Genomic DNA, 22,538 nt, shown 5'->3' with positions numbered 1-22,538 from the left:
TCCTGTTAATATTGGAACAGCTGGATATGTAGCTTGGTGTGCTGGATTGAGTTCCTCAGACAGAATGAGCTGGGTCATTAAGTTCAAAATGTGTGTGCAAAAGTGCCCAATTTGCAATCATGAATGTCTCATGAATAAGCAACATTTATAATAGTGATCTGACTTTTTTGTTTCAAGACTGGAATAAACTTGACCAAACATATATTTAGGTTTTCTTGCAGAAAATAACACATCATTGTTATTTTGGACCAATTGTTATTTTGAGCGCAAGGTTGTCAAGGTTATTCGCGGCCACCTCTATTGAAAGATGGGCAGTCAAATAGCAATGTCAGCAAAAGTTAACTGGGATTTGGTGAGAGCTTTAAAAATAAAAAATAAATGTATGTGTTTTGCAGCACATTATGATACATTAAAACTAGTTTTTGTATAAACACTACAGCATTGTTGTAACACAGGGAACTTTCTGAACATTAACAGTTTCAGGGAAGATGATCCAATTACCTCTGCATTAAAAGCTCCATCCTCTCCTCCGTGTGTCCCGAGACAGGTGACCCAAAGCACGAGGAGAGAGGGAACTAAAGTCCGTCTCCATAGTAGCCAAATCCAGTTTTCCCATGAAGATGCCATAGCCTACTCTTGGCTTGCATAAACCCCGGACAAGGAAAATGATACCTAGTCCAAGTGTCCACTGTGCCACTGGGTACAAAAACGCGCTTCAAGTTGTTAAGAATAGTTTATGTTGGTCACCTTTCAAGGAGTCCCTCTGAAATACTGTCAATTTTAAGAGGAACAAATATTACATCCGCTATGGCGAGGACACCAATACGGACAGTGACATTCATCAACTCCAGACAGTATCGCTTCCAGAAAACAAGGTTCACTCTAGTTGCCAGAGTTGTTGCAGCTGTTCGAAAGGTTGTCCTTTTTGATTGCCACACTACAAGTCTTCTCAACAGTTCTGTTTGAACAGACCACAATCCCAGGAGGGGGATCAGAGAAGTATTGCACTGTTGCCAGGATTTCTAAAAAGCTTGGGTAGCCTATTATTGCTTGCGGGCGTGTCCCAATTTTACTCACAATTCCATATCAGGACGTGCAGATAGAAACTAATTTCCTAACAACTAGCTTTATGGTAAGTGACATGTTGGTGTCACTGCACAGAAGCCAGCTCAGAAAGTAATTTACTGAACTTATGTGTATAACACGCTTAATGTTGACAGAATAAACGAATTCATCTTGCAAATGTGCAGATGAGCCCAGAGCAACGGAAGACGGTTGAAGGTTAAATATCGGGTCCAAGTTTATTGACCATTATTTACGGAACCTGACAAAGAAGTTGAAGTCGGCTGCAGCTGTCCAACACTCGTGCAAATCTAGCGCTGTGTGACGATTTAATATGATGGTTCTCTGCCCGTTAAAATCCCAAATTTTCTTCCAGTTTTCCTGGACTCAGTCCACCGCCAGGGTGGGTTTAAGTGCGATTTATAGAGCGGGGCAGCTCAAAGCTGGACTGGCTGCTTCACCAGTGACTTTGTACCTTGTGCGTCGCGGTCAAAGTCGTTTCTCCAGCTATCGGATGTAGCCCCCCACCCCGTTAGCGGATGTAGCCCCCCACCCCCTTGGACACTATCGAGCTCGTATATGTTACGGATTAGTATTTTGATGGCATTTACGTTTTTAGAGGTTTCACAAAACGTTTTTTTTAAATATATATTGTCACTGGCAGAATTCATTCATCTTCATGGTTGGAAATAACAAATAGCCTAGCCCTAAACATGATTATACTGTAGGCCTACTGCCTGGTAGTTCTACAACTTCAATTCACCTCTCTAGGCTAATTGACCATTGACAGAAGTGTCATGGTGAACGAGATGACGGACGCCTTAGTAGGCCTACATTATGATTTTTTGGAGTCCCTCTATTATTAAATATATTATTCGTAGTCTATACCAAAATTGAATTTCTCAGGAAGGGACTAGCAGTCTCTGGACAGAGACAGGTATATGTATAGCAGGCCTCTTATTAGTTCTGGAACATTCAGCCAACTCCTTTGACTAACCTATGTCCTGTCCTGACTCCTGCCTAATGGCAGCTGGGGACAGACATGTCTGTAGGGTCAATGGAGCAGTCCTCTCCAAAGAAAGTGGATTCATACCTCAGTTAGCAGCCCAATACCTCATCTCCATGAGTAAGGGTGCTTTCCAACAAAGGAGGCACATTCTGGTTATATCCTCACCTAATAACAGGAAGTTCACCTTTATTGGATATTGCCTCAGTCTCACCACAGAGTACACAGGCAGTGTCATCACATTTGATGCACGGGATGTCCCCCCATTGCATACCACACATCCTGCATTCTCTCTGCCCCATGGAAATATGTGTATAATTACAGGAAATGAGCTTTAAAAAAGATACATTCTCTCAACCTCATTGCAAAATGTGTAAAATAGCATGAGATTAGCTATAAAACTGTACATTTTTCTCTTTACCCCATGGCAAAATGTGTAGAATTGTAGGAAGACAGCCGACCCCCAAAAAAAAAAAAAACGTATACCTTGCAGGGGCCCCTGTACCCTACTGATGTAGCTACATATGTTATTGCTTGCAATAACATAGTAGGTTAGTCATTTTAAACACGAGCAGAGCAAGCACCTCTGTGTCTGCGGTGTGCATGTGCACCACCACCTGAGAATGTGGCCTCCTGTCCCATGTGTCCAGCCAGCCGCTAAACATGCTGATTGATAAAGCAGTGTCCAGAGTGGACTAAGTGACAAAACAAAGATGTGGCTGGAATGTATGTAGAATGAATGGCCACAGCTGTACACTGGGTATGTATGACTACTGGGTAGGATTAGGACCTGTGTTTCTGTCACTAATAGGGCCCATATTTATTAAGCCTCTCAGAGTAGAAGTGCTGATAGAGGTTCAGTTTAGCCTTTTATATCATAATGAATTAGATTATTATAGACAGAGACCACCTGATGCTAGATCAGCACTCCTACTCTGAGACACTTGGTAAATACGGGCCATGTAACTTTACCTTGAAACGGATTCAGTAGAGTTGAGAGATATTTGGTTATCTCTGGGCGCCCTCTACTGGCATTGACTCTCAGTCAGAAGTGACCTGTAGTAGCCATGAACGATGGCACGGCATCATCGACATGGCTGTCTTGTGTCACAGGTAGACTGTGATTCATTGGAGAGGTCGGTTACCAGTGCACAATGAAGACTCTGTGGTTGTGATGGTGATGATAGCGATGATCAAATGAATCATCAGAAAATGTTTGTTTTTCTTCCTGACGCTCCTAAGTGAGCATTCACACTTGCAAGTCAGCCAAAGCCTTATGCAATGACCAATGTGAACCAAAACGCATTACAGGATTTTGTATTGAGCCTCAATAAAGTGAAAGGGGAAGGGGAAAGAGGATTTTTCTAGGAAAAATATAATATCTCCCCAGTGGTTTAGCCAGCCAGAGTCCTCTAATCATTACTGGCTGTGGAATCTCAGTCCAAAGAAAACACCTTCTCTAGGGCAGTGTCTACTATTATGACAGACCTCCTATAATAGTGCTATAACCCAGCAGCTAGAACAAACAACCTCTGTTTAAGTTTGTTTGGCATTTAAGTTTGTTTGTCATAGACCACATGACAGTGATGAAAGAATGTCAATGCTCAGGTAAGTGTACAGCAGGGGTATACGTTGAAACAACACAGTCAAACTGTGTAACACAGTATCTGTCATATACTATATCTACTTCCTTTGTGATTCTATTTGCTCAAACATCACTTCCTTAGAATGCATATACAGTGCCTTGCGAAAGTATTCGGCCCCCTTGAACTTTGCGACCTTTTGCCATATTTCAGGCTTCAAACATAAAGATATAAAACTGTATTTTTTTGTGAAGAATCAACAACAAGTGGGACACAATCATGAAGTGGAACTTTTTTAACAAATCAAAAACAGAAAAATTGGGCGTGCAAAATTATTCAGCCCCCTTAAGTTAATACTTTGTAGCGCCACCTTTTGCTGCGATTACAGCTGTAAGTCGCTTGGGGTATGTCCATGGTGCTTGCCTACGGAGCTGTGAGGGGAACGGCACCTCAGTACCTCCAGGCTCTGATCAGGCCCTACACCCAAACAAGGGCACTGCGTTCATCCACCTCTGGCCTGCTCGCCTCCCTACCACTGAGGAAGTACAGTTCCCGCTCAGCCCAGTCAAACCTGTTCGCTGCTCTGGCTCCCCAATGGTGGAACACACTCCCTCACGACGCCAGGACAGCAGAGTCAATCACCACCTTCCGGAGACACCTGAAACCCCACCTCTTTAAGGAATACCTAGGATAGGATAAAGTAATCCTTCTCACCCCCCCCTTAAAAGATTTAGATGCACTATTGTAAAGTGGCTGTTCCACTGGATGTCATAAGGTGAATGCACCAATTTGTAAGTCGCTCTGGATAAGAGCGTCTGCTAAATGACTTAAATGTAATGTAAATGTATGTCTCTATCAGTTTTGCACATCGAGAGACTGAATTTTTTTCCCATTCCTCCTTGCAAAACAGCTCGAGCTCAGTGAGGTTGGATGGAGAGCATTTGTGAACAGCAGTTTTCAGTTCTTTCCACAGATTCTCGATTGGATTCAGGTCTGGACTTTGACTTGGCCATTCTAACACCTGGATATGTTTATTTTTGAACCATTCCATTGTAGATTTTGCTTTATGTTTTGGATCATTGTCTTGTTGGAAGACAAATCTCCGTCCCAGTCTCAGGTCTTTTGCAGACTCCATCAGGTTTTCCTCCAGAATGGTCCTGTATTTGGCTCCATCCATCTTCCCATCAATTTTAACCATCTTTCCTGTCTCTGCTGAAGAAAAGCAGGCCCAGACCATGATGCTGCCACCACCATGTTTGACAGTGGGGATGGGGTGTTCAGGGTGATGAGCTGTCTTGCTTTTACGCCAAACATAACGTTTTGCATTGTTGCCAAAAAGTTCAATTTTGGTTTCATCTGACCAGAGCACCTTCTTCCACATGTTTGGTGTGTCTCCCAGGTGGCTTGTGGCAAACTTTAAACAACACTTTTTATGGATATCTTTAAGAAATTGCTTTCTTCTTGCCACTCTTCCATAAAGGCCAGATTTGTGCAATATACGACTGATTGTTGTCCTATGGACAGAGTCTCCCACCTCATCTGTAGATCTCTGCAGTTCATCCAGAGTGATCATGGGCCTCTTGGCTGCATCTCTGATCAGTCTTCTCCTTGTATGAGCTGAAAGTTTAGAGGGACGGCCAGGTCTTGATAGATTTGCAGTGGTCTGTTACTCCTTCCATTTCAATATTATCGCTTGCACAGTGCTCCTTGGGATGTTTAAAGCTTGGGAAATCTTTTTGTATCCAAATCCGGCTTTAAACTTCTTCACAACAGTATCTCGGACCTGCCTGGTGTGTTCCTTGTTCTTCATGATGCTCTCTGCGCTTTTAACGGACCTCTGAGACTATCACAGTGCAGGTGCATTTATACGGAGACTTGATTACACACAGGTGGATTGTATTTATCATCATTAGTCATTTAGGTCAACATTGGATCATTCAGAGATCCTCACTGAACCTCTGGAGAGAGTTTGCTGCACTGAAAGTAAAGGGGCTGAATAATTTTGCTCGCCCAATTTTTCAGTTTTTGATTTGTTAAAAAATTTGAAATATCCAATAAATGTTGTTCCACTTCATGATTGTGTCCCATTTGTAGTTGATTCTTCACAAAAAAATACAGTTTTATATCTTTATGTTTGAAGCCTAAATGTGGCAAAAGGTCGCAAAGTTCAAGGGGGCAGAATACTTTCGCAAGGCACTGTAAATCTCTCTTCTTCCTCTGCACTTCTTTGAGAGCTGTCGTCAAGACTTTTACCCTGAACCTTGACTTCCCAGGTTGATAGGTAAGTTATACTTTGACTTTGAGACACGTGGTTATTACTACACCCAAAGATGTATTGCTACAATAATCATAATTGCATAAACTTGATTCAATTTTCGTATTTACAACCAGTATTCAGTGGTGACTGGTAAGTGAGAAGATTGGTTATTTACAAAATTGGAGCAGCATTTCCTCTTACTGTGCTTTAGGGCCCTTTACTGTAAGGTCACATGAAAGATGCATAGGTGATGAGATTGAATTTGGTTTTATTAAAATGGATTGTTTCTGAATTAAAGGCAAACAAATATTTTGTGACTGACCATTTTCACTGGATTCAAGTATAGGTCCTTAACACATTAGCTACTCTATTGGTGCAATACAGAGACAGTGTGAAGTTGAGTTAGAATATTTGGGCATTGCAACACCTGGAAGATTGAATCAACCAATATGTGACATCAGATAAATAGTCAGAATAATGGTGTAGGGGATGTCTTTGCACCTCATGTTTGACTTTTACCCACACAGGATGAAGTCCAGGTTTTTCTACATCATGGTTCTGCTCACAGGAGGTCTCGCTATGAACGAAGGAAAAAACGATTTGTGCTCCAACTACACTCAGGTTAGCTTACAAATATGAGTTAACCGGCTTAAGTTCAATTGTATGAACTTGATTATCATGTTACGGATATTCTGTTGCCTAGTTTTATCACTTTGATTTCCTGATTTTGCATCAAATGTACATTTTATTTTAAACAAATGTAATGAACTCAGATTTTTCATGAATCGTATTGTCTGTACAGTTCTGTCTTATGTTCCGTCTGTCGTCGATGTGGATGGTGCAAGATGCTGGATGGAAGTTATCAATGAGCAGTTTAAGACGGAGAACCTCAGCACTATTTTCAAGTATGCATCAAATGATTTTGCACAATAATATAGATTATATAGCTCATGCATTTTATACACTCCAAATGTGGTATTGACGTCTGTATGTTTGCTGAACCTCAAGGAATATGTATTATGTTTGTCTGTGCTTTGCTTACAGATCTGTGGAGAAACGAGAAAGGGTTCTTGGAAACACAGCATTGAATGAGACGACTTCAATCATTGTTGAGAGGCTTGTGGCCCAGATATTCAGGGCCGAGGGCAGGTTTACTGGGCTAAATATATCTGCCACTCGAGAAGGGGCAAGATGACAGTGATCCACAATGCAATAATTGAGGAAGTTTAGACACAGTTTTTTGAAAACCATGTGCAGTTTGGCATTTATTGGGAATGGGATGAATGTTGTCCTGGAGGCAGTTCCGCAGAGTGGTCACTAGCTGCCTTAGCCACACAAAGTTATAAAATCTGACTTTAAGCCTCCCTAATATTAACCCAAACCTTAACCACACTGCTAACCGTATGCCCTAACCTTAAATTTGTTTTTATAAAACATTTTACGATATAGCCAATTTGACTTTGCGGCTGGCCCATCTAGCGGAAAGCGCCCAGCTCGGCCTCCGTGACAAGATTCATCTCAAATAAACTTCAAACCTGCAAACTGCGTCACATGCAAATACAGTTGAAGTCGGAGGTTTACATACACTTAGGTTGGAGTCATTAAAACTAGTTTTTCAACCACTCCACAAATGTCTTGTTATCAAACTATAGTTTTGGCAAGTTGGTTAGGATATCTACTTTGTGCATGACACAAGTCATTTTTCCAACAATTGTTTACAGACAGATTATTTCACTTATAATTCACTGTATCACAATTCCAGTGGGTCAGAGTTGACTGTGCCTTTAAAAACAGCTTGGAAAATTCCAGAAAATTATGTCATGGCTTTAGAAGCTTCTGTTAGGCTAATTGACATCATTTAAGTCAAATGGAGGTGTACCTGTGGATGTATTTCAAGGCCTACCTTTCAAACTCAGTGTCTCTTTGCTTGACATCATGGGAAAATTAAAAGAAATCTGCCAAGACCTCAGGAAAAATAATTGTAGACCTTCACAAGTCTGGTTCATCCTTGGGAGCAATTTCCAAGCGCCTGAAGGCACAACGTTCATCTGTACAAGAAATAGTGCGCAAGTATTAACACTTTGGGACCACACAGGCGTCATACCACTCAGGAAGGAGACGCGTTCTGTCTCCTAGAGATGAATGTACTTTGGTGCGAAAAGTGCAAATCAATCCCAGAACAACAGCAAAAGACCTTGTGAAGATGCTGAAGGAAACAGATACAAAAGTATATCCACACTAAAAGTCCTATATCGATATAACCTGAAAGGCCGCTCAGCAAGGAAGAAGCCACTGCTCCAAAACCGCCATAAAAAAGCCAGACTACGGGTTGTAACTGCACATGGGGACAAAGATCGTACTTTTTGGAGAAATGTCCTCTGGTCTGATGAAACCAAAATATAACTGTTTGGGCATAACGACCATCGTTATGTTTGGAGGAAAAACGGGGAGGTTTGCAAGCCGAAGAACACCATCCCAACCGTGAAGCACGGAGGTGGCAGCATCATGTTGTGGGGGTGCTTTGTTGCAGGAGGGACTGGTGCACTTCACAAAATAGATGGCATCATGAGGGGGAAAATGATGTGGCTATATTGAGGCACCATCTCAAAACAGGAAGTTAAAGCTTATGTCACGCTCTGACCTTAGTTCTTTGTGATGTCTTTGTTTTAGTATGGTCAGGGCATGAGTTGGGTGGGCAGTCTATGTTCTTTTTTCTATGATTTGGTATTTCTGTGTTTGGCTTGGTATGGTTCTCAATCAGAGGCAGCTGTCAATCGTTGTCCCTGATTGAGAACCATACTTAGGCATCCTGTTTTCACCCTTGAGTGGTGGGTGATTATACTTTCTGTTTAGTGTGTGTTGCACCTGACGGAGCTGTTTCGGTTGTGCTTTTTGTTTCTTTGTTAGATGTTGTTCAGTTTTAAATAAATAACATGAACAAGTACCACGCTGCGCTTTGGTCCTCACCTTCTTCCACCGACAACCGTTACAGCTTGGCCCAAAATTCACCCAACTTATTGTGGGAAGCCCGTGGAAGGCTACCCGAAACGTTTGACCCAAGTTAAACAATTTAAAGGCAATGCTACCAAATACTAATTGAGTGTATGTAAACTTCTGATCCACTGGCAATGTGAAATAATATCTGAAATAAATCATTCTCTCTACTATTATTCAGACATGTCACATTCTTAAAATAAAGTGGTGATCCTGACTGACCTAAGACAGGGAATTTTTACTATGATTAAATGTCAGGAATAGTTTAAATGTATTTGTCTAAGGTGTATGTAAACTTTGACTTCAACTGTTTATAATTTGAATGAAAATATTAATATAATATTTGAGGTATGACATTTGGGGCTGGGGGATGATTTGAGATGGGGATGACATCATGATAGAGTTCAGTTTTACAGAAATAGTGAACTCTGTGCCTGATCGGGGCGGCAGGTAGCCTAGTGGTTAGAGAGTGGTTAGATCAAATTCCCGAGCTGACAGGGTAAAAATCTGTCATTCTGCCCCTGAACAAGGCAGTTAACCCACTGTTCCCCAGTAGGCTGTCATTGTAAATAATAATTTGTTCTTAACTGCCTAGTTAAATAAAGGTTAAATCATATATTTTTTATCATCCCTTTTACCTAGGTAACATCAGACAGTGACCATGTGGCCAACACTACCGTCAAGGTCCACCTACCCAAAGAGCTCCTGATAACCAAAGAGAACGATACCATCATCTTCTGCATGATTACCTCACCTGAAAAATATGGGGTAGGTGTGTGTGTGTATGTGTGTGCATGGTGCGTGCATGCATGTGTGTGCCTGTGTGGGTTTTTAGTACCATGCTTAATTATTTCAGTTTAGCCGTATTTTGAAATGTTCCTCTAGCCATCGGGACTTCTTGATGGCCAAGTAGGAGGTCTGGCTGTGAGCATGAAGACAGTATTAGGTCTGCAGGACAAGATCAACTTCTCCATGCCTCTACAGCGCCCCACATTGGAAAGTCAGGTGAGTGCAATATCAACTCTCAGCTACCGACACCAGTTCTATGACTGTGATAGTGGCAAGAATATAAACTTAGATGACTCATTTCTGTTGTTGTTCATAGGCTGACAAACAACCATCTTGTCAATGCTTTCATTTTTCAACCAACGGTAAGTGCCAATATGAAATGTTATAATACTCATTATAATACTGTTATGAAACGTTTTATACCTTTAAGGTATCAATTCATGTGATGTCACATGGCTGTGTTTCCTCTGTACAAATGAATGTTTAGAGTTCTACCAGGATGACTGCACCACAGAGTGGAAGAGAGAAGAGGGCCGTGTGGTGTGCTCATGTGACCACCTCATATTTTGCTGTGCTGATGGCAGACAACTTTACAACTACCACAGTCCTTCCTTCGTTTCCTTATCGCAGCATAAGCACTTCTTAAATGGAAGAGAATAAAAACAAAAGTCAGTGAAGTATACCCATCTGCTAAGATACACTGTAGCATTAGTTGTATTTTCCTGCGTTTAGGTGTCTCCATCTCTGAAAGCGATCAGCAGATCCTAAGCTACATCACTCTGATTGGCTACAGTCTGTCTCTGTTCTTCCTGGTGGTCACAATCTTTCTGTGCGCCACTCAAAGGTATGTCACACTCTGGGCGTCATGGTCAGCTCCTCACAGGAACCCCTGGTTTGTCATAAGTTTGACGTCATCAGAAAGTGACACCAAGATGTACATGAACTGGAGGGAACTGGAGGGAGCAGATTAAATTAAAATTTTCACCATACTTTCTCTCTATTCCTTTGTTCAGAGGTATATGCACAGACATCTCCCTGAAGGTGCATATCAACCTGTCTGTGGCCCTGATCCTCCTCAACCTACACTTCCTGCCCAGCCAGCAGGTAGCAGCATTATCCTCCTCTGGGCCATGTATCTATGTTGCTGTCCTTCTTGCATTACTCTCTACTGGCCACCTTCACATGGACAGCAAGCGAAGGCTTCCACCTTTACCTGTTGCTGGTCCGTGTCTTCAACATCAATGTCAGGAGATACCTGCTCAAACTGAGCCTGGTAGAATGGTGTAAGATTGCACTTTACAACCTGAAACTGGCTGTATGACTGTAAACAGTAAGCAATAATAACGGTGGCGAACAAGATGGCTGTCGTTTTACGATCCCGTAACCAATTGTGCTATTGTGAATGTTATTTTGTACATAATGTTTCTGCCACCATGTCTTATGACCAAAAATAACTTCTAGATATCAGGAAAACGATTACTCACCCCGTACTGGAGGAATAGTTTTTCTTCAACGAGTCAGGCGGGAAGGATTTACTACAGATGCCCGACAATGCCCTTATACTCGTAATTCACAGGAGAACGAGACGGAGGTATCGTGGATGAAGATCCGGGTGCCTTGTTAGGATCTGTCGCCGAAAGGGTAATCTACCTATTCCTTTCGGTTCTAGTAGCCAATGTACAATCAATCCATAATAAAATAGACGAACTACGATCACGTACAGTGGGGCCAAAAAAGGATTTAGTCAGCCACCAACTGTGCAAGTTCTCCCACTTAAAAAGATGAGAGAGGCCTGTAATTTTTATCATAGGTACACTTCAACTATGACAGACAAACTGAGAAAAAAATGAGAAATCACATTGTAGGATTTTTAATTAATTTATTTGCAAATTATGGTGGAAAACAAGTAACAAAATCTCTAAACTGTGGACCTTTGAAAGTGTCTACAAACCACCCACTTGTTTTGTACCAATACAATAGCATGTCATTGTTTAGTTATGGAATAAAGGAAGGTGTTATCAGAACTGTTTTCGTGTGTGGTTTGTTCAATTATAAACAGGATCTGATGTAATGCTGTGAGATCCTATCCCTCACTAGTTGATAAACCTACAACAGAAAATAAATATGTTGACGAAAGCTGAACTATAGCCCATTCATTGATGCTCGGCTCGAGCAAGTTGAAGTTCGGACTAGATTTGCATAAAACAAATGCAATGCCACCAGGTTCCTCTAAAGGTAACATAAACACATTTTGTAGTCACAAAATTATATATGACTATGAACAATCATGACATAAGCTAACATTAGAAGAGAAGGGATTTTACTGTGTTCTCTCTACAAAGCACACAGTGGTTTGACGGACCATTTTCTCACCCCAAAAGAACATCAAATGTGAGTAAAATCAACTCCTAGCATGTAAGTAGGTGTATGTGTTCGTGTGTGAGGAATATGATTCAATCCTATTTTGTCATTATAAAGTTCAGCTGTTGAGTTGATTTTTTTTGTTCCAGAAAAGTACTTTCATTTAACTTGATAATGTTGTGTCATTATCTTACCTGAGTGACGGCAAAATGATATGCCTGGTAATAAGCAGACATCACTGTGTTGATAATCAGAAAGCATGGCCAGGTTTTGATAATGCTGACATATTTTTTAAAACAAACAGAATGTGTTAGGGATATGTTGTGGTATTAAGTGTTGTTTGCCTAGGTGTCCAGCTGAAATGTAATTCTCGGGCTGTATTGTGTACTTTACTGAGTGTGATGTTGAATGAGTGGCAAGGGCTATGGCAGTATGTTGAAAACAAGGATTACTTTGTAATGTATGTTTTTGTCATTCATATTTTGTACTGTTCTACCCTTAAAACAGCCACAATGTTTCCTCTGCATCTACTCCTGCTGATATCTGGAACACTGGCTATGAATTGCTCAAATTCAGGTACTAACACACTAATGATCTCAAACTGTGTTTCATTTTAATGCACTGTGGGACCAAATCAGTGGAGGCTGCTGAGGGGAGGACGGCTCATAATAATGGGTGGAACAGAGCTAATGGAATGGAACCCATGTGTTTGATGTATTTGCTACCATTCCACCTATTCCGCTCCAGCCATTACCACGATCCCGTCATCCCCAATTAAGGTGCCACCAACCTCATGTGGACCAAATATTGTATAAAGTATTGATAGGGAGGACTTAAGTACACTTGATTTGTGTTAATATTGATCACTGACAACGATGAGACAGCCTATAGGAAGGAGGTCAGAGAACTGGCAGTGTGGTGCCAGGACAACAACCTCTCCCTCAATGTGAGGAAGATAAAGGTCGTGGACTACAGGAAAAGGTGGGCCGAACAGGCTCCCATTTAACATCAAAGGGTTGTAGTGGAGCGGGTCTAGAGTTTCAAGCTCCTTGGTGTCCACATCACCAACGAACTATCATGGTCCAAACACACCAAGACAGTCGTGAAGAGGGCACGACAAAACCTATTCCCCCTCAGGAGACTGAAAAGATTTGGCATGGGTCCCCAGATCCTCAAAATGTTATACAGCTGCACCATTGAGAGCATCCTGACCCGTTGCATCACCGCCTGATATGGCAACTGCTCGGCATCTGACCGTAAGTCACTACAGAGAGCACTGCGTACGGCCCAGTACATCACTGGGGCCAAGCTTCCAGTCATCCAGGACCTATATAATATGTGTCAGAGGAAAGCCCATAAAATTGTCAGAGACTCCAGTCACCCAGGTCACAGAGTGTTTTCTCTGCTACCGCACGGCAAGCAGTACCGGAGCGCCAAGTCTAGGACCAAGAGGCTCCTTAACAGCTTCTACCCCCAAGTCATAAGACTGCTGAACAATTAATCTAATGGACCCCCCTCTCCATTTGTTTTGTACACTGCTGCTACTCCCTGTTAATTATCTATGCATAGTCACTTCACCCCTACCTACATGTACAAATGACCTATAACCTGTACCCCCGTACACTGACTCGGTACCGGTACCCCCTGTATATAGCCTCGTTATTGTTATTTTATTCTTTTTTACTTTAGTTTATTTGGTAAATATTTTCTTAACTCTTTTTGAACTGCACTGTTGGTTGAGTAAGAATTTCAAGGAAAGTCCACACTTGTTGTATTCGGCGCATGTGTCAAATAAAGTTTGATTTGATTTGATATTGGAACAATTGGCAACTGTTGTAATAATTAGGCAACTCATGGTTGTTGTAACTCCTCATTTGAATTATGGGATATCAACCAAATAATAAGAACCTAATGCATGCTATTTCATTTCCATAGACAATACCTTTTATTTCAACACCACAACTGGGGTGATTTCAATGACAATGAAGATTCTACAAGAGAATATCACCATCGACGATAAAGCTGAGGATTCTCTGAAATGCTATTGGGCGTCCAGGGAAAGCTATGTTGATTGCACCTCGATGAATGTGACCTCAATGAACCTAACTGACTGTCGGACGGTGCAGATTTCTTTTGTCAGTCACTCAATCAGCAAGTTAATCTTCAACATATGTGAGCAAATCAACTTATTTTCTTTGTATATATATTCACAATATAGAAATTCTGGATGAAATGTGAAACTGTGGCGGTGATTCCTCTGTAATGTCATAGGTTTGATATAACCCCTCCTAAACTGTAATGTTAGTACAAAAGGCTCTTTTTTTGTTGTCCCTCAGCTTCGTCCACGTGTGAAGTCACCAATTGTACAGAGACAGCAATCAATGCCCTTTTGAGAGAGATACAAGACCATCCCGGTGGAGGTCCAAAGAAACTTAGAAAGATCTTGAACATACGAAGTATGTGTGCAGACCTGTTTAATAACAATCGGACCATGGGCATGATGTTTATTGAGTAAGTAACCAGCCCACCTATTTCCATTTACTTCAGACAGAGACGTAACTTTGAGAACCTGCCCTGTATCTGTGCTGTACTTGCAGCATTGAACGGGGCCTCATACACAGCATCATGAACATCTCATTCACTGGAGAGTCTGTGCACTACAACCTCAGGGATCTGGCTCTGACTGTGTTCAACCTGGCCAACCTAACCAGTGCCGATGACAAGATGGTGCACATAACAGCTCCAGAGGTAGGGCTGCTTTTATCTGGGATTTTGTGTTTGGGCATCTTGTTTCAGATTGAGGTCAGAGAGGTACCCAACCTGTAGAGCATGTGTAAACGCCAAATGTATACACTACTGTTCAAAAGTTTGGGGTCACTTAGAAATGTCCTTATTTTTTAAAGAAAAGCAAATATGGTGTCCATTAAAATAACATTAAGTTGATCAGAAATACAATGTAGACATTGTTAATGTTGTAAATGACTATTGTAGCTGGAAACGGATGATTTTTAATGGAATATCTACATAGGCGTACAGAGGCCCATTATCAGCAACCATCCCTCCTGTGTTCCAATGGCACATTGTGTTAGCTAAGTTTATCATTTTAAAAGGCAAATTGACCATTAGAAAACCCTTTTGCAATTATGTTAGAACAGCTCAAATGAAGCTGCCAGTTGAGGACTTGTGAGGAGTCTGTTTCTCAAACTAGACACTCTAATGTACTTGTCCTCTTGCTCAGTTGTGCACCGGGGCCTTCCACTCCTCTTTCTATTCTGGTTAGAGCCAGTTTGCGCTGTTCTGTGAAGGGAGTAGTACACAGCGTTATACGAGATCTTCAGTTTCTTGGCAGTTTCTCGCATGAAATAGCCTTCATTTCTCAGAACAAGAATAGACTGACGTGTTTCAGAAGAAAGTTATTTGTTTCTGTCCATTTTGAGCCTGTAATCAAACCCACAAATGCTGATGCTCCAGATACTTAACTAGTCTAAAGAAGGCCGGTTTTATTGATTCTTTAATCAGAACAACAGTTTTCTGCTGTGCTAACATAATTGCGAAAAGGGTTTTCTAATGATCAATTATCCTTTTAAAATTATAAACTTGGATTAGCTAGCACAACGTGCCATTGGAACACAGGAGTGATGGTTGCTGATAATGGGCCTCTGTACGCCTATGTAGATATTCCATTAAAAATAATCAATTTCCAGCTACAATAGTCGCTGGTAGTGATTTACAACATTAGCAATGTCTGTACTGTATTTATGATCAATTTGATGTTAATTTAATGGACAAAAACTGTGCTTTTTTTCCCAAAAACAAGGACATTTCTAAGTGATCCCAAACTTTTGAACGGTAGTTTATGTCCTGAGTAAATATGTTGTCTTTGTATATTTTATGTACATATTGTAATACTTTGACTGCAGAAGGGTCCTTCTAATGAGAATGAGTATAGTATTCAGCTTGGTACTTATTTTCTCGCTGAAATCATTTAGCTCTTCCCTGAGAACAACTCTTACATTTCGGAAATATGGATCCCTATTGATGCACTCCAGAACATCCCAGAGGGAAAAAGGAAAGTGGGCATGGTCACCTATAAATCACCCAATGAGTTCTTGGTAGGACTTCTCATATTGTGCATCTATTTTATAATTCAATTCAATCATTCTTCCAATTCAATCAATTTAAATAAATTAAACATTTTGTGATTTGATGGACGAGGCTTTCATGAAATCAGAACCCTCATAATCCTCCATGTCATTATCACCCTCTTCTATCCAGTTTAAAGAGGAACTCGTGAGAACCAGGGTCATGCGGATAGAGATGGAGGGCAGACGACTTAAGAACTTGACCACTCCACTGAAGATGAAGTTCAAATTGCTTGACCCTATAATACCAGTAAATTGTCATCATACAATTTAGGATGTTTCTGTACAAATCAACATTTTTGGTTGTTTTGGCTCTGTACTGCAGGACTATGAGTACAGAGCCAATTACTATGAGGTTAAAGTGCAGACTGCCAGCTTTAATTTTAGGGTATCCATATCGGGTGAACTGTTTAGAAATTACAGCCCTTTTTGTACATAGTCTCTCCATTTTAGGGGACCAAAGGTATTGGGACTAAGTCATTTATACGTGTATTAAAGTAGTCAAAAGTTTAGTATTTGGTCCCATATTCCTAGCACGCAATGATTACATCAAACTTGTGAATCGACAACCTTGTTGGATGCATTTCTTGTTTGTTTTGATATTTGTACGTCTGTAACTTTCTCACTCGTCATTATTATTATTTATCAACCGATATGGATGAAAATACCCTCAAAGGAAAGCGGACAGTCTGCACTTTAACCTCATTGTCATCAAATATGGAGTACAGAGCCAAAGCATCAACAAAAATGTGTCACTGATCCCAATACTTTTGTTTCTCACTGTAGTTCACAGCTGATTCTATTATTGCATTACCGTATCAGTGGTTTTTCTCTACAGGTGAATTACAGCCTGTCATGTCAATATTTCAATGAATATGGTGGGTATATTTCTGTTCCAGTACGTAACAGTGTTTGCATACAACTACAGTCCTTTGCATAACATTTTGTTATTGTCTCATATGGCAATAGAAGCTGTACACCTACTGACCGCATTTGTGAATGACTAAAAACAGGTACTCTCTTCCACACTGGGAACATAAGCCTCCCAGACACTGTCTTTTGGAAGACGGATGGATGCGTTACTAAGATCAACGACAGCGTGGTGGAGTGCATCTGTAACCACGCTACGCCGTTTGCCGTGCTGCTGGTGATCCATTTATATTCAATCCATTGACCAATCTACATCATTCTATCATAAATGTCATCTGGTGTTCGTCGTCATGCCTTATCCGTTCTTATCCCCTCCAGATCTCTGACCTATCTGTTGGCGGTGTGCACTGGCAGGTCTTGTCTTACATCAGCTACATTGGCTGTGGCTTGTCTGCCTTCTTCACCGCCGTATCCTTCCTCACCTACGTCACCACCACGTATGTGACCCCCACCTCACCAAAATGTCGCGTGCCCACTTTTCCCTTCGTTCTCCATTTTGGAATTGGATCACTTCCGCTGTATATTGTATCCCGTGCCTATTTCAGCATGGCCCGTGTAGTTATCCCCGCGTCTGTATAGATGTCTGCACCTGTACTAGTCATCTATCCACCCTGTTTTATCAGCTGTCTGATACAGTTGTGCCCTTACTTTAGAAACTCCAGGGGGGACAATGCCAACAGCATCCACGTGTCACTGAGCGGGGCTTTCTTTCTGCTCAACACCTCTTTCCTGCTCAACGAGTGGGGGGCCAGCCTGGACATCAGGGGCGTGTGTATCTTCATTGCGGTGGCCATTCACTACAGCCTCCTCAGCTGTTTCACCTGGATGGCCATTGAAGCTGTCCACCTGTATCTCCTCCTGGTCAAGGTGTTCAACACTTACTACCGACACTATATGGCCAAGCTGTCTGTCATTGGCTGGGGTAAGTGAATCAGTTATAAACAGGCTCATTCCGGTGAGAGATACAGTGGAACAAGACATTGCGTACATGGAACCGGGGTCAGATATGTGAATACACTTATCCTGTGTGTGCACTGTTCAGGGGTCCCTGGTATCATTGTGGGAGTTTCATTGGCAGTCAAGGATATCAAACCGTTATATGGACCTACAAAAATGACTATGGCAGAAACTAACCAGACGAATACAATGTGAGTAAATGTTATCTTTCTCTTTATGATTGTTCACTTTATATCAATACAGTTTCAGGGGTGGCCCAATGTACCGTGTAGTTACGCTCCTAATGTGGAGATCAATAGGTGAACGTTAAGGTGATTATGTGTTTGGTAAAGACCAGGTGCAGTTTGTCCAATAGAATCTCTGTAATCACTGTGTCACTGCAGCTGCTGGATCATGGACACCCCCTTCTTCTACTGTATGAACGTTGCCTACTTCACCCTCATCTTTGTCTTTAACTCTGGAATTCTGTTAACGGTGACCACCCGGATCTGCCAGCTGCAGTGCTATAGCAGTAAGGGCAAGCCTGGGAAGGCAAGCCTGGCCTGGAAGGACATCTGCACCGTCCTGGGTCTGACCTGCCTGCTGGGCATCACCTGGGGCCTGGCCTTCCTCAGCTACGGCTATGTCAACCTTCCCATCCTCTACCTGTTCAGCATTTTCAACTCCCTTCAAGGTGACCCAGGGAACATCACGAAAGACAGGGACAGAAAGAGATAGGAAAGCTGATGTTTAGGGTGTGGAAGGGAAGAGAGTGGAGATCAAATAAGGTTATGTACAAAGGGAGAGGAGTGACAGGTAGAGAAACTTGGCCCCATGATCTTGAATAGTTTGAAAGCACCTATTATTTAGCACCTATGTGGGTGGAGTCTGGGTGATGATCTGTCTGTGTTTCTCTCTCTAAGGATTCTTTATATTCCTATGGATCTGTGGCACTGCCAGGAAAGACAGGGAGCAGGTGGCGAAAAACAAGATCACATCAGCAGCTCTACACACCTCTACAGCCAAACCCAAGGAGGAGATGTATCCTGGCAACAACCCCGACCAGTAAACAATGTCTGTCCACAATGGAGATCACTCATATCTACTTAGATGGCAAGGGGAGTTTTTGCTTTGTGTCTAATGGCATGTGCATTGTCTCTTTCTTTCTCTTTCACAAATATCATTCCCCTTGCCATCTAAGAGGTAGTCACCTCATACAAGTACTTGGGAGTATGGCTAGACGGTACACTGTCCTTCTCTCAGCACATATCAAAGCTGCAGGCTAAAGTTAAATCTAGACTTGGTTTCCTGTATCGTAATCGCTCCTCTTTCACCCCAGCTGCCAAACTAACCCTGATTCAGATGACCATCCTACCCATTGTAATGCCCCGGGTGTCGTGGGTGTGGATGGATCCAAGATGTCCCCCACCGGTACCCAGCACCTCTCCTCCGGGCCGTACCCCTCCCAGTCCACGAGGTACTGCAGGCCCCTCACCCGGCGTCTTGAGTCCAGAATGGCCCGGATCGTATACGCCGGGGACCCCTCGATGTCCAGAGGGGGAGGAGGGACTTCAGGCACCTCACTGTCCTACAGGGGACCAGCTACCACCGGCCTGAGCAGAGACACATGAAACGAGGGGTTAATACGATAATAGGAAGGGAGTTGTAATCGATAACATACCTCGTTTATTCTCCTCAGGACTTTAAAGGGCCCTCCACACTGCGGACCCAGCTTCCGGCAGGGCAAGCGGAGGGGTAGGTTTCGGGTCGAGAGCCAGACCCTTTCCTCCGGTACAAACACGGGGGCCTCACTGCGGTGGCGGTCAGCACTCCTCTTCTGCCGTCCACTCGCTTGTTGTAGAGATTCCTGGACGGCCCTCCAGGTCTCCTTGGAGCGCTGTACCCATTCCTCCACCGCAGGAGCCTCGGTCTGGCTCGGATTCCATGGTGCCAGGACCAGCTGGTACCCCAACACACACTGAAAAGGGGACACGTTAGTAGAGGAGTGGCGTAGTGAGTTCTGGGCCATTTCAGTCCAGGGAATGTATCGTGCCCACTCCCCTTGCCGATCCTGGCAATACGACCGCAGGAACCTACACACCTCCTGGTTCACTCTCTCCACCTGCCCATTACTCTCGGGGTGATAACCGGAGGTCAGGCTGACAGAGACCCCCAAACGTTCCATGAACGCCCTCCATACCCGAGACGTGAATTGGGGGCCCCGATCAGAAACGATGTCCTCCGGCACCCCGTAGTGCCGAAAGACATGGGTGAATAACGCCTCCGCAGTCTGTAGGGCTGTAGGGATACCGGGCAATGGGAGGAGACGGCAGGACTTAGAGAACCGATCCACAATCACTAGAACCGTGGTGTTCCCCATAGATTTCGGTCAGGAAATCTATGGACAGATGTGACCATGGCCGCTGTGGAACGGGGAGGGGTTGTAACTTCCCTCTAGGAAGGTGCCTAGGAGCCTGACTCTGGGCGCACACTGAACAGGAGGAGACATAACCCTTAACGTCCTTAGCCAAAGTAGGCCACCAATACCTCCCCTGAAGGCTCCCCACTGTCCTCGTCACCCCAGGGTGACCCGAGGAGGGTAGGACATGAGCCCACCGAATCAGTTTGTCCCGAACACCAAGCGGCACGTACCTTCGCCCCGCTGGACACTGAGGAGGCGCGGGTTCCGCCCGTAACGCCCGCTCAATGTCCGGATGCGCCAACACGGGTGCATCAGTGAACAGCGCCTTCAACTTGTTGACTGCTCCGTCTGCCTCTGCTGACCACTGCAACCGCACAGGGCCCCCCTTCAGCAGTGAGGTAATGGGAGCCGCTATCTGGCCAAAATCACGGATAAACCTCCGGTAGTAGTTGGCAAAACCCAAAAACCGCTGCACCTCCTTTACCGTGGTCGGAGTCGGCCAATTACGCACGGCCCTAATGCGGTCGCCCTCCATCACTACCCCGAGGTGGAAATGCGTTTAGAGAACACGCATTTCTCAGTCTTGACGTATAGGTCATGCTCCAGCAGTCTACCAAGCACCTTGCGCACCAGAGACACATGCGCGGTGTGAGTGGCCGAGTAGATCAGAATGTCATCAATATAAACAACCACTCCCTGCCCGCACAGGTCCCTGAGAATCTCGTCTACAAAGGATTGAAAAACGGCTGGAGCATTCTTTAACCCATACGGCATGACGAGGTACTCATGGCCTGATGTGGTACTAAATGCGGTTTTCCACTTGTCTCCCTTCCGAATACGCACCAGACTATACGAGCTCCTGAGATCCAGTTGTGAAGAACTGCGCTCCGTGGAATGATTCCACCACCATAGCGATGAGAGGTAGAGGGTAACTATACCCCACTGTGATGGCATTTGAAACGCAGGCGAATCAATAATAAAAAGACTGATGCGCTCCCTATGATTCCCCTGCGTCACCATGTCCAGTGGGACCGTGGTCTCCCTGACCATCCCTGACCCTAATGGCCGGCTATCTAGGGCGTGCACAGGGAAAGGAGAATCTATCGGCACCAGCGGAACTCCTAACTTAAGGGCGAGTCCGCGATCCATAAAGTTCCCAGCTGCGCCTGAATCGACTAGCGCCCTATGCTGGGAAGAGGGAGAAAAGTGAAGGAAAAAAGTTAAGACAAACATGTGACCAACAGGGGGTTCTGGGTGAGTTTGATGCTGACTCACCTGGGGTGAACGAGAAGCGTTCCGCCTGCCATCTCTACTCCCAGACGGACCCCCCCAGCACCGATCAGACGTGTGTCCTCTCCGACCACATTTGGTGCAGGAAAGGCCTCCTCCTCCGGTACCCCTCGGCGCAGCCCCTCCCAACTCCATCGGAATGGGACCGGAGGGGCTGGGTGGTGAAACGCACAGGACCCTCTCTGAACGCCCGCGGGCAGCCAGCAGATTGTCCAGTCGAATGGACATGTCAATCAGCTGATCCAGTGACAGAGCGGTGTCCCGACACGCTAACTCCCGGCGGACGTCCTCTCGGAGACTACACCTGTAGTGGTCCATAAGGGCCCTGTCGTTCCACCCAGATCCTGCTGCCAAGGTCCGGAACTCCAGCGCGTAATGCTGGGCACTCCTCCTCTCCTGCCTGAGATGAAATATTCGGTCTCCCACCGCTCGGCCGTCTAGAGGGTGATCAAACACTGCACGGAAGCGGCGGGAAAACTCTGGGTAGTGCTCCCACGCTGAGTCTGGGCCATTCCAGACTGCGTTCGCCTACTCCAGAGCACGACTCGTGAGGCAGGAGATGAGGACACTCACCCTCTCCGCTCCTGAAGGAGTGGGTCTGATGGTGGCCAGGTATAGCTCCAGCTGAAGCAAAAACCCCTGGCAACCCGCCACCGCTCCATCATAAGACCTCGGTAGCGTCAGACGGAGGGTGCTGGAGTCGGAAGATGGGGAGTCCGGAGCCGGGGCTGCCGAAGGTGGAGAGAGGAGACCACTCCTCTCCCAT

The 22,538-nt window shown here is 44.0% G+C and overlaps 2 protein-coding genes and 1 long non-coding RNA gene across 5 annotated transcripts in view; 2 read left to right on the top strand and 1 right to left on the bottom strand.

Moving 5' to 3' along the window:
• Positions 1–1,568, bottom strand: part of LOC118362284 (matrix metalloproteinase-15-like) — a 28,603-nt gene extending 27,035 nt beyond the window's left edge. Inside the window, exon 1 of the mRNA XM_052480493.1 lies at positions 502–1,568. Coding sequence (XP_052336453.1) covers positions 502–627 — 126 coding nt within the window. The 5' untranslated portion in view covers positions 628–1,568. The remainder of the gene's footprint in view (positions 1–501) is intronic.
• Positions 1,569–5,825: 4,257 nt separating this feature from the next.
• LOC118358604 (uncharacterized) lies at positions 5,826–8,911 on the top strand. The gene is made up of 4 exons (XR_004820493.2): positions 5,826–5,932; positions 6,436–6,529; positions 6,711–6,813; positions 6,953–8,911. It is a non-coding gene; the product is annotated as an uncharacterized LOC118358604 (long non-coding RNA).
• A 3,050-nt stretch (positions 8,912–11,961) lies between these two features.
• On the top strand, positions 11,962–19,134 carry LOC118358565 (adhesion G-protein coupled receptor G5-like). 3 transcript variants are annotated; one of them, XR_004820487.1, is made up of 14 exons: positions 11,962–12,082; positions 12,560–12,628; positions 13,988–14,224; positions 14,389–14,563; positions 14,650–14,800; positions 16,042–16,164; positions 16,328–16,444; positions 17,033–17,072; positions 17,208–17,341; positions 17,443–17,561; positions 17,778–18,046; positions 18,167–18,272; positions 18,577–18,754; positions 18,984–19,123. XR_004820487.1 is itself a non-coding variant. In XM_035736526.2 (14 exons), the coding sequence occupies exons 2-14, from the start codon at positions 12,565–12,567 to the stop codon at positions 19,127–19,129; spliced, it is 1,971 nt and encodes a 656-aa protein (XP_035592419.1). In that variant the 5' UTR covers positions 11,962–12,082; positions 12,560–12,564; the 3' UTR covers positions 19,130–19,134. The 3 variants fall into 3 exon arrangements, 2 of the variants coding, with proteins under 2 accessions (XP_035592419.1, XP_035592428.1); XM_035736526.2 differs by having other exon boundaries at positions 18,465–18,754; positions 18,984–19,134; XM_035736535.1 differs by lacking the exon at positions 18,984–19,123 and having other exon boundaries at positions 18,577–18,774.
• Positions 19,135–22,538: the final 3,404 nt, after the last annotated feature.

Source organism: Oncorhynchus keta, chromosome 2 (assembly GCF_023373465.1).
Source record: "Oncorhynchus keta strain PuntledgeMale-10-30-2019 chromosome 2, Oket_V2, whole genome shotgun sequence".
In the NCBI taxonomy this organism is placed as follows: Eukaryota; Metazoa; Chordata; class Actinopteri; order Salmoniformes; family Salmonidae; genus Oncorhynchus; species Oncorhynchus keta.
This window is presented reverse-complemented; position numbering and strand designations above follow the sequence as displayed.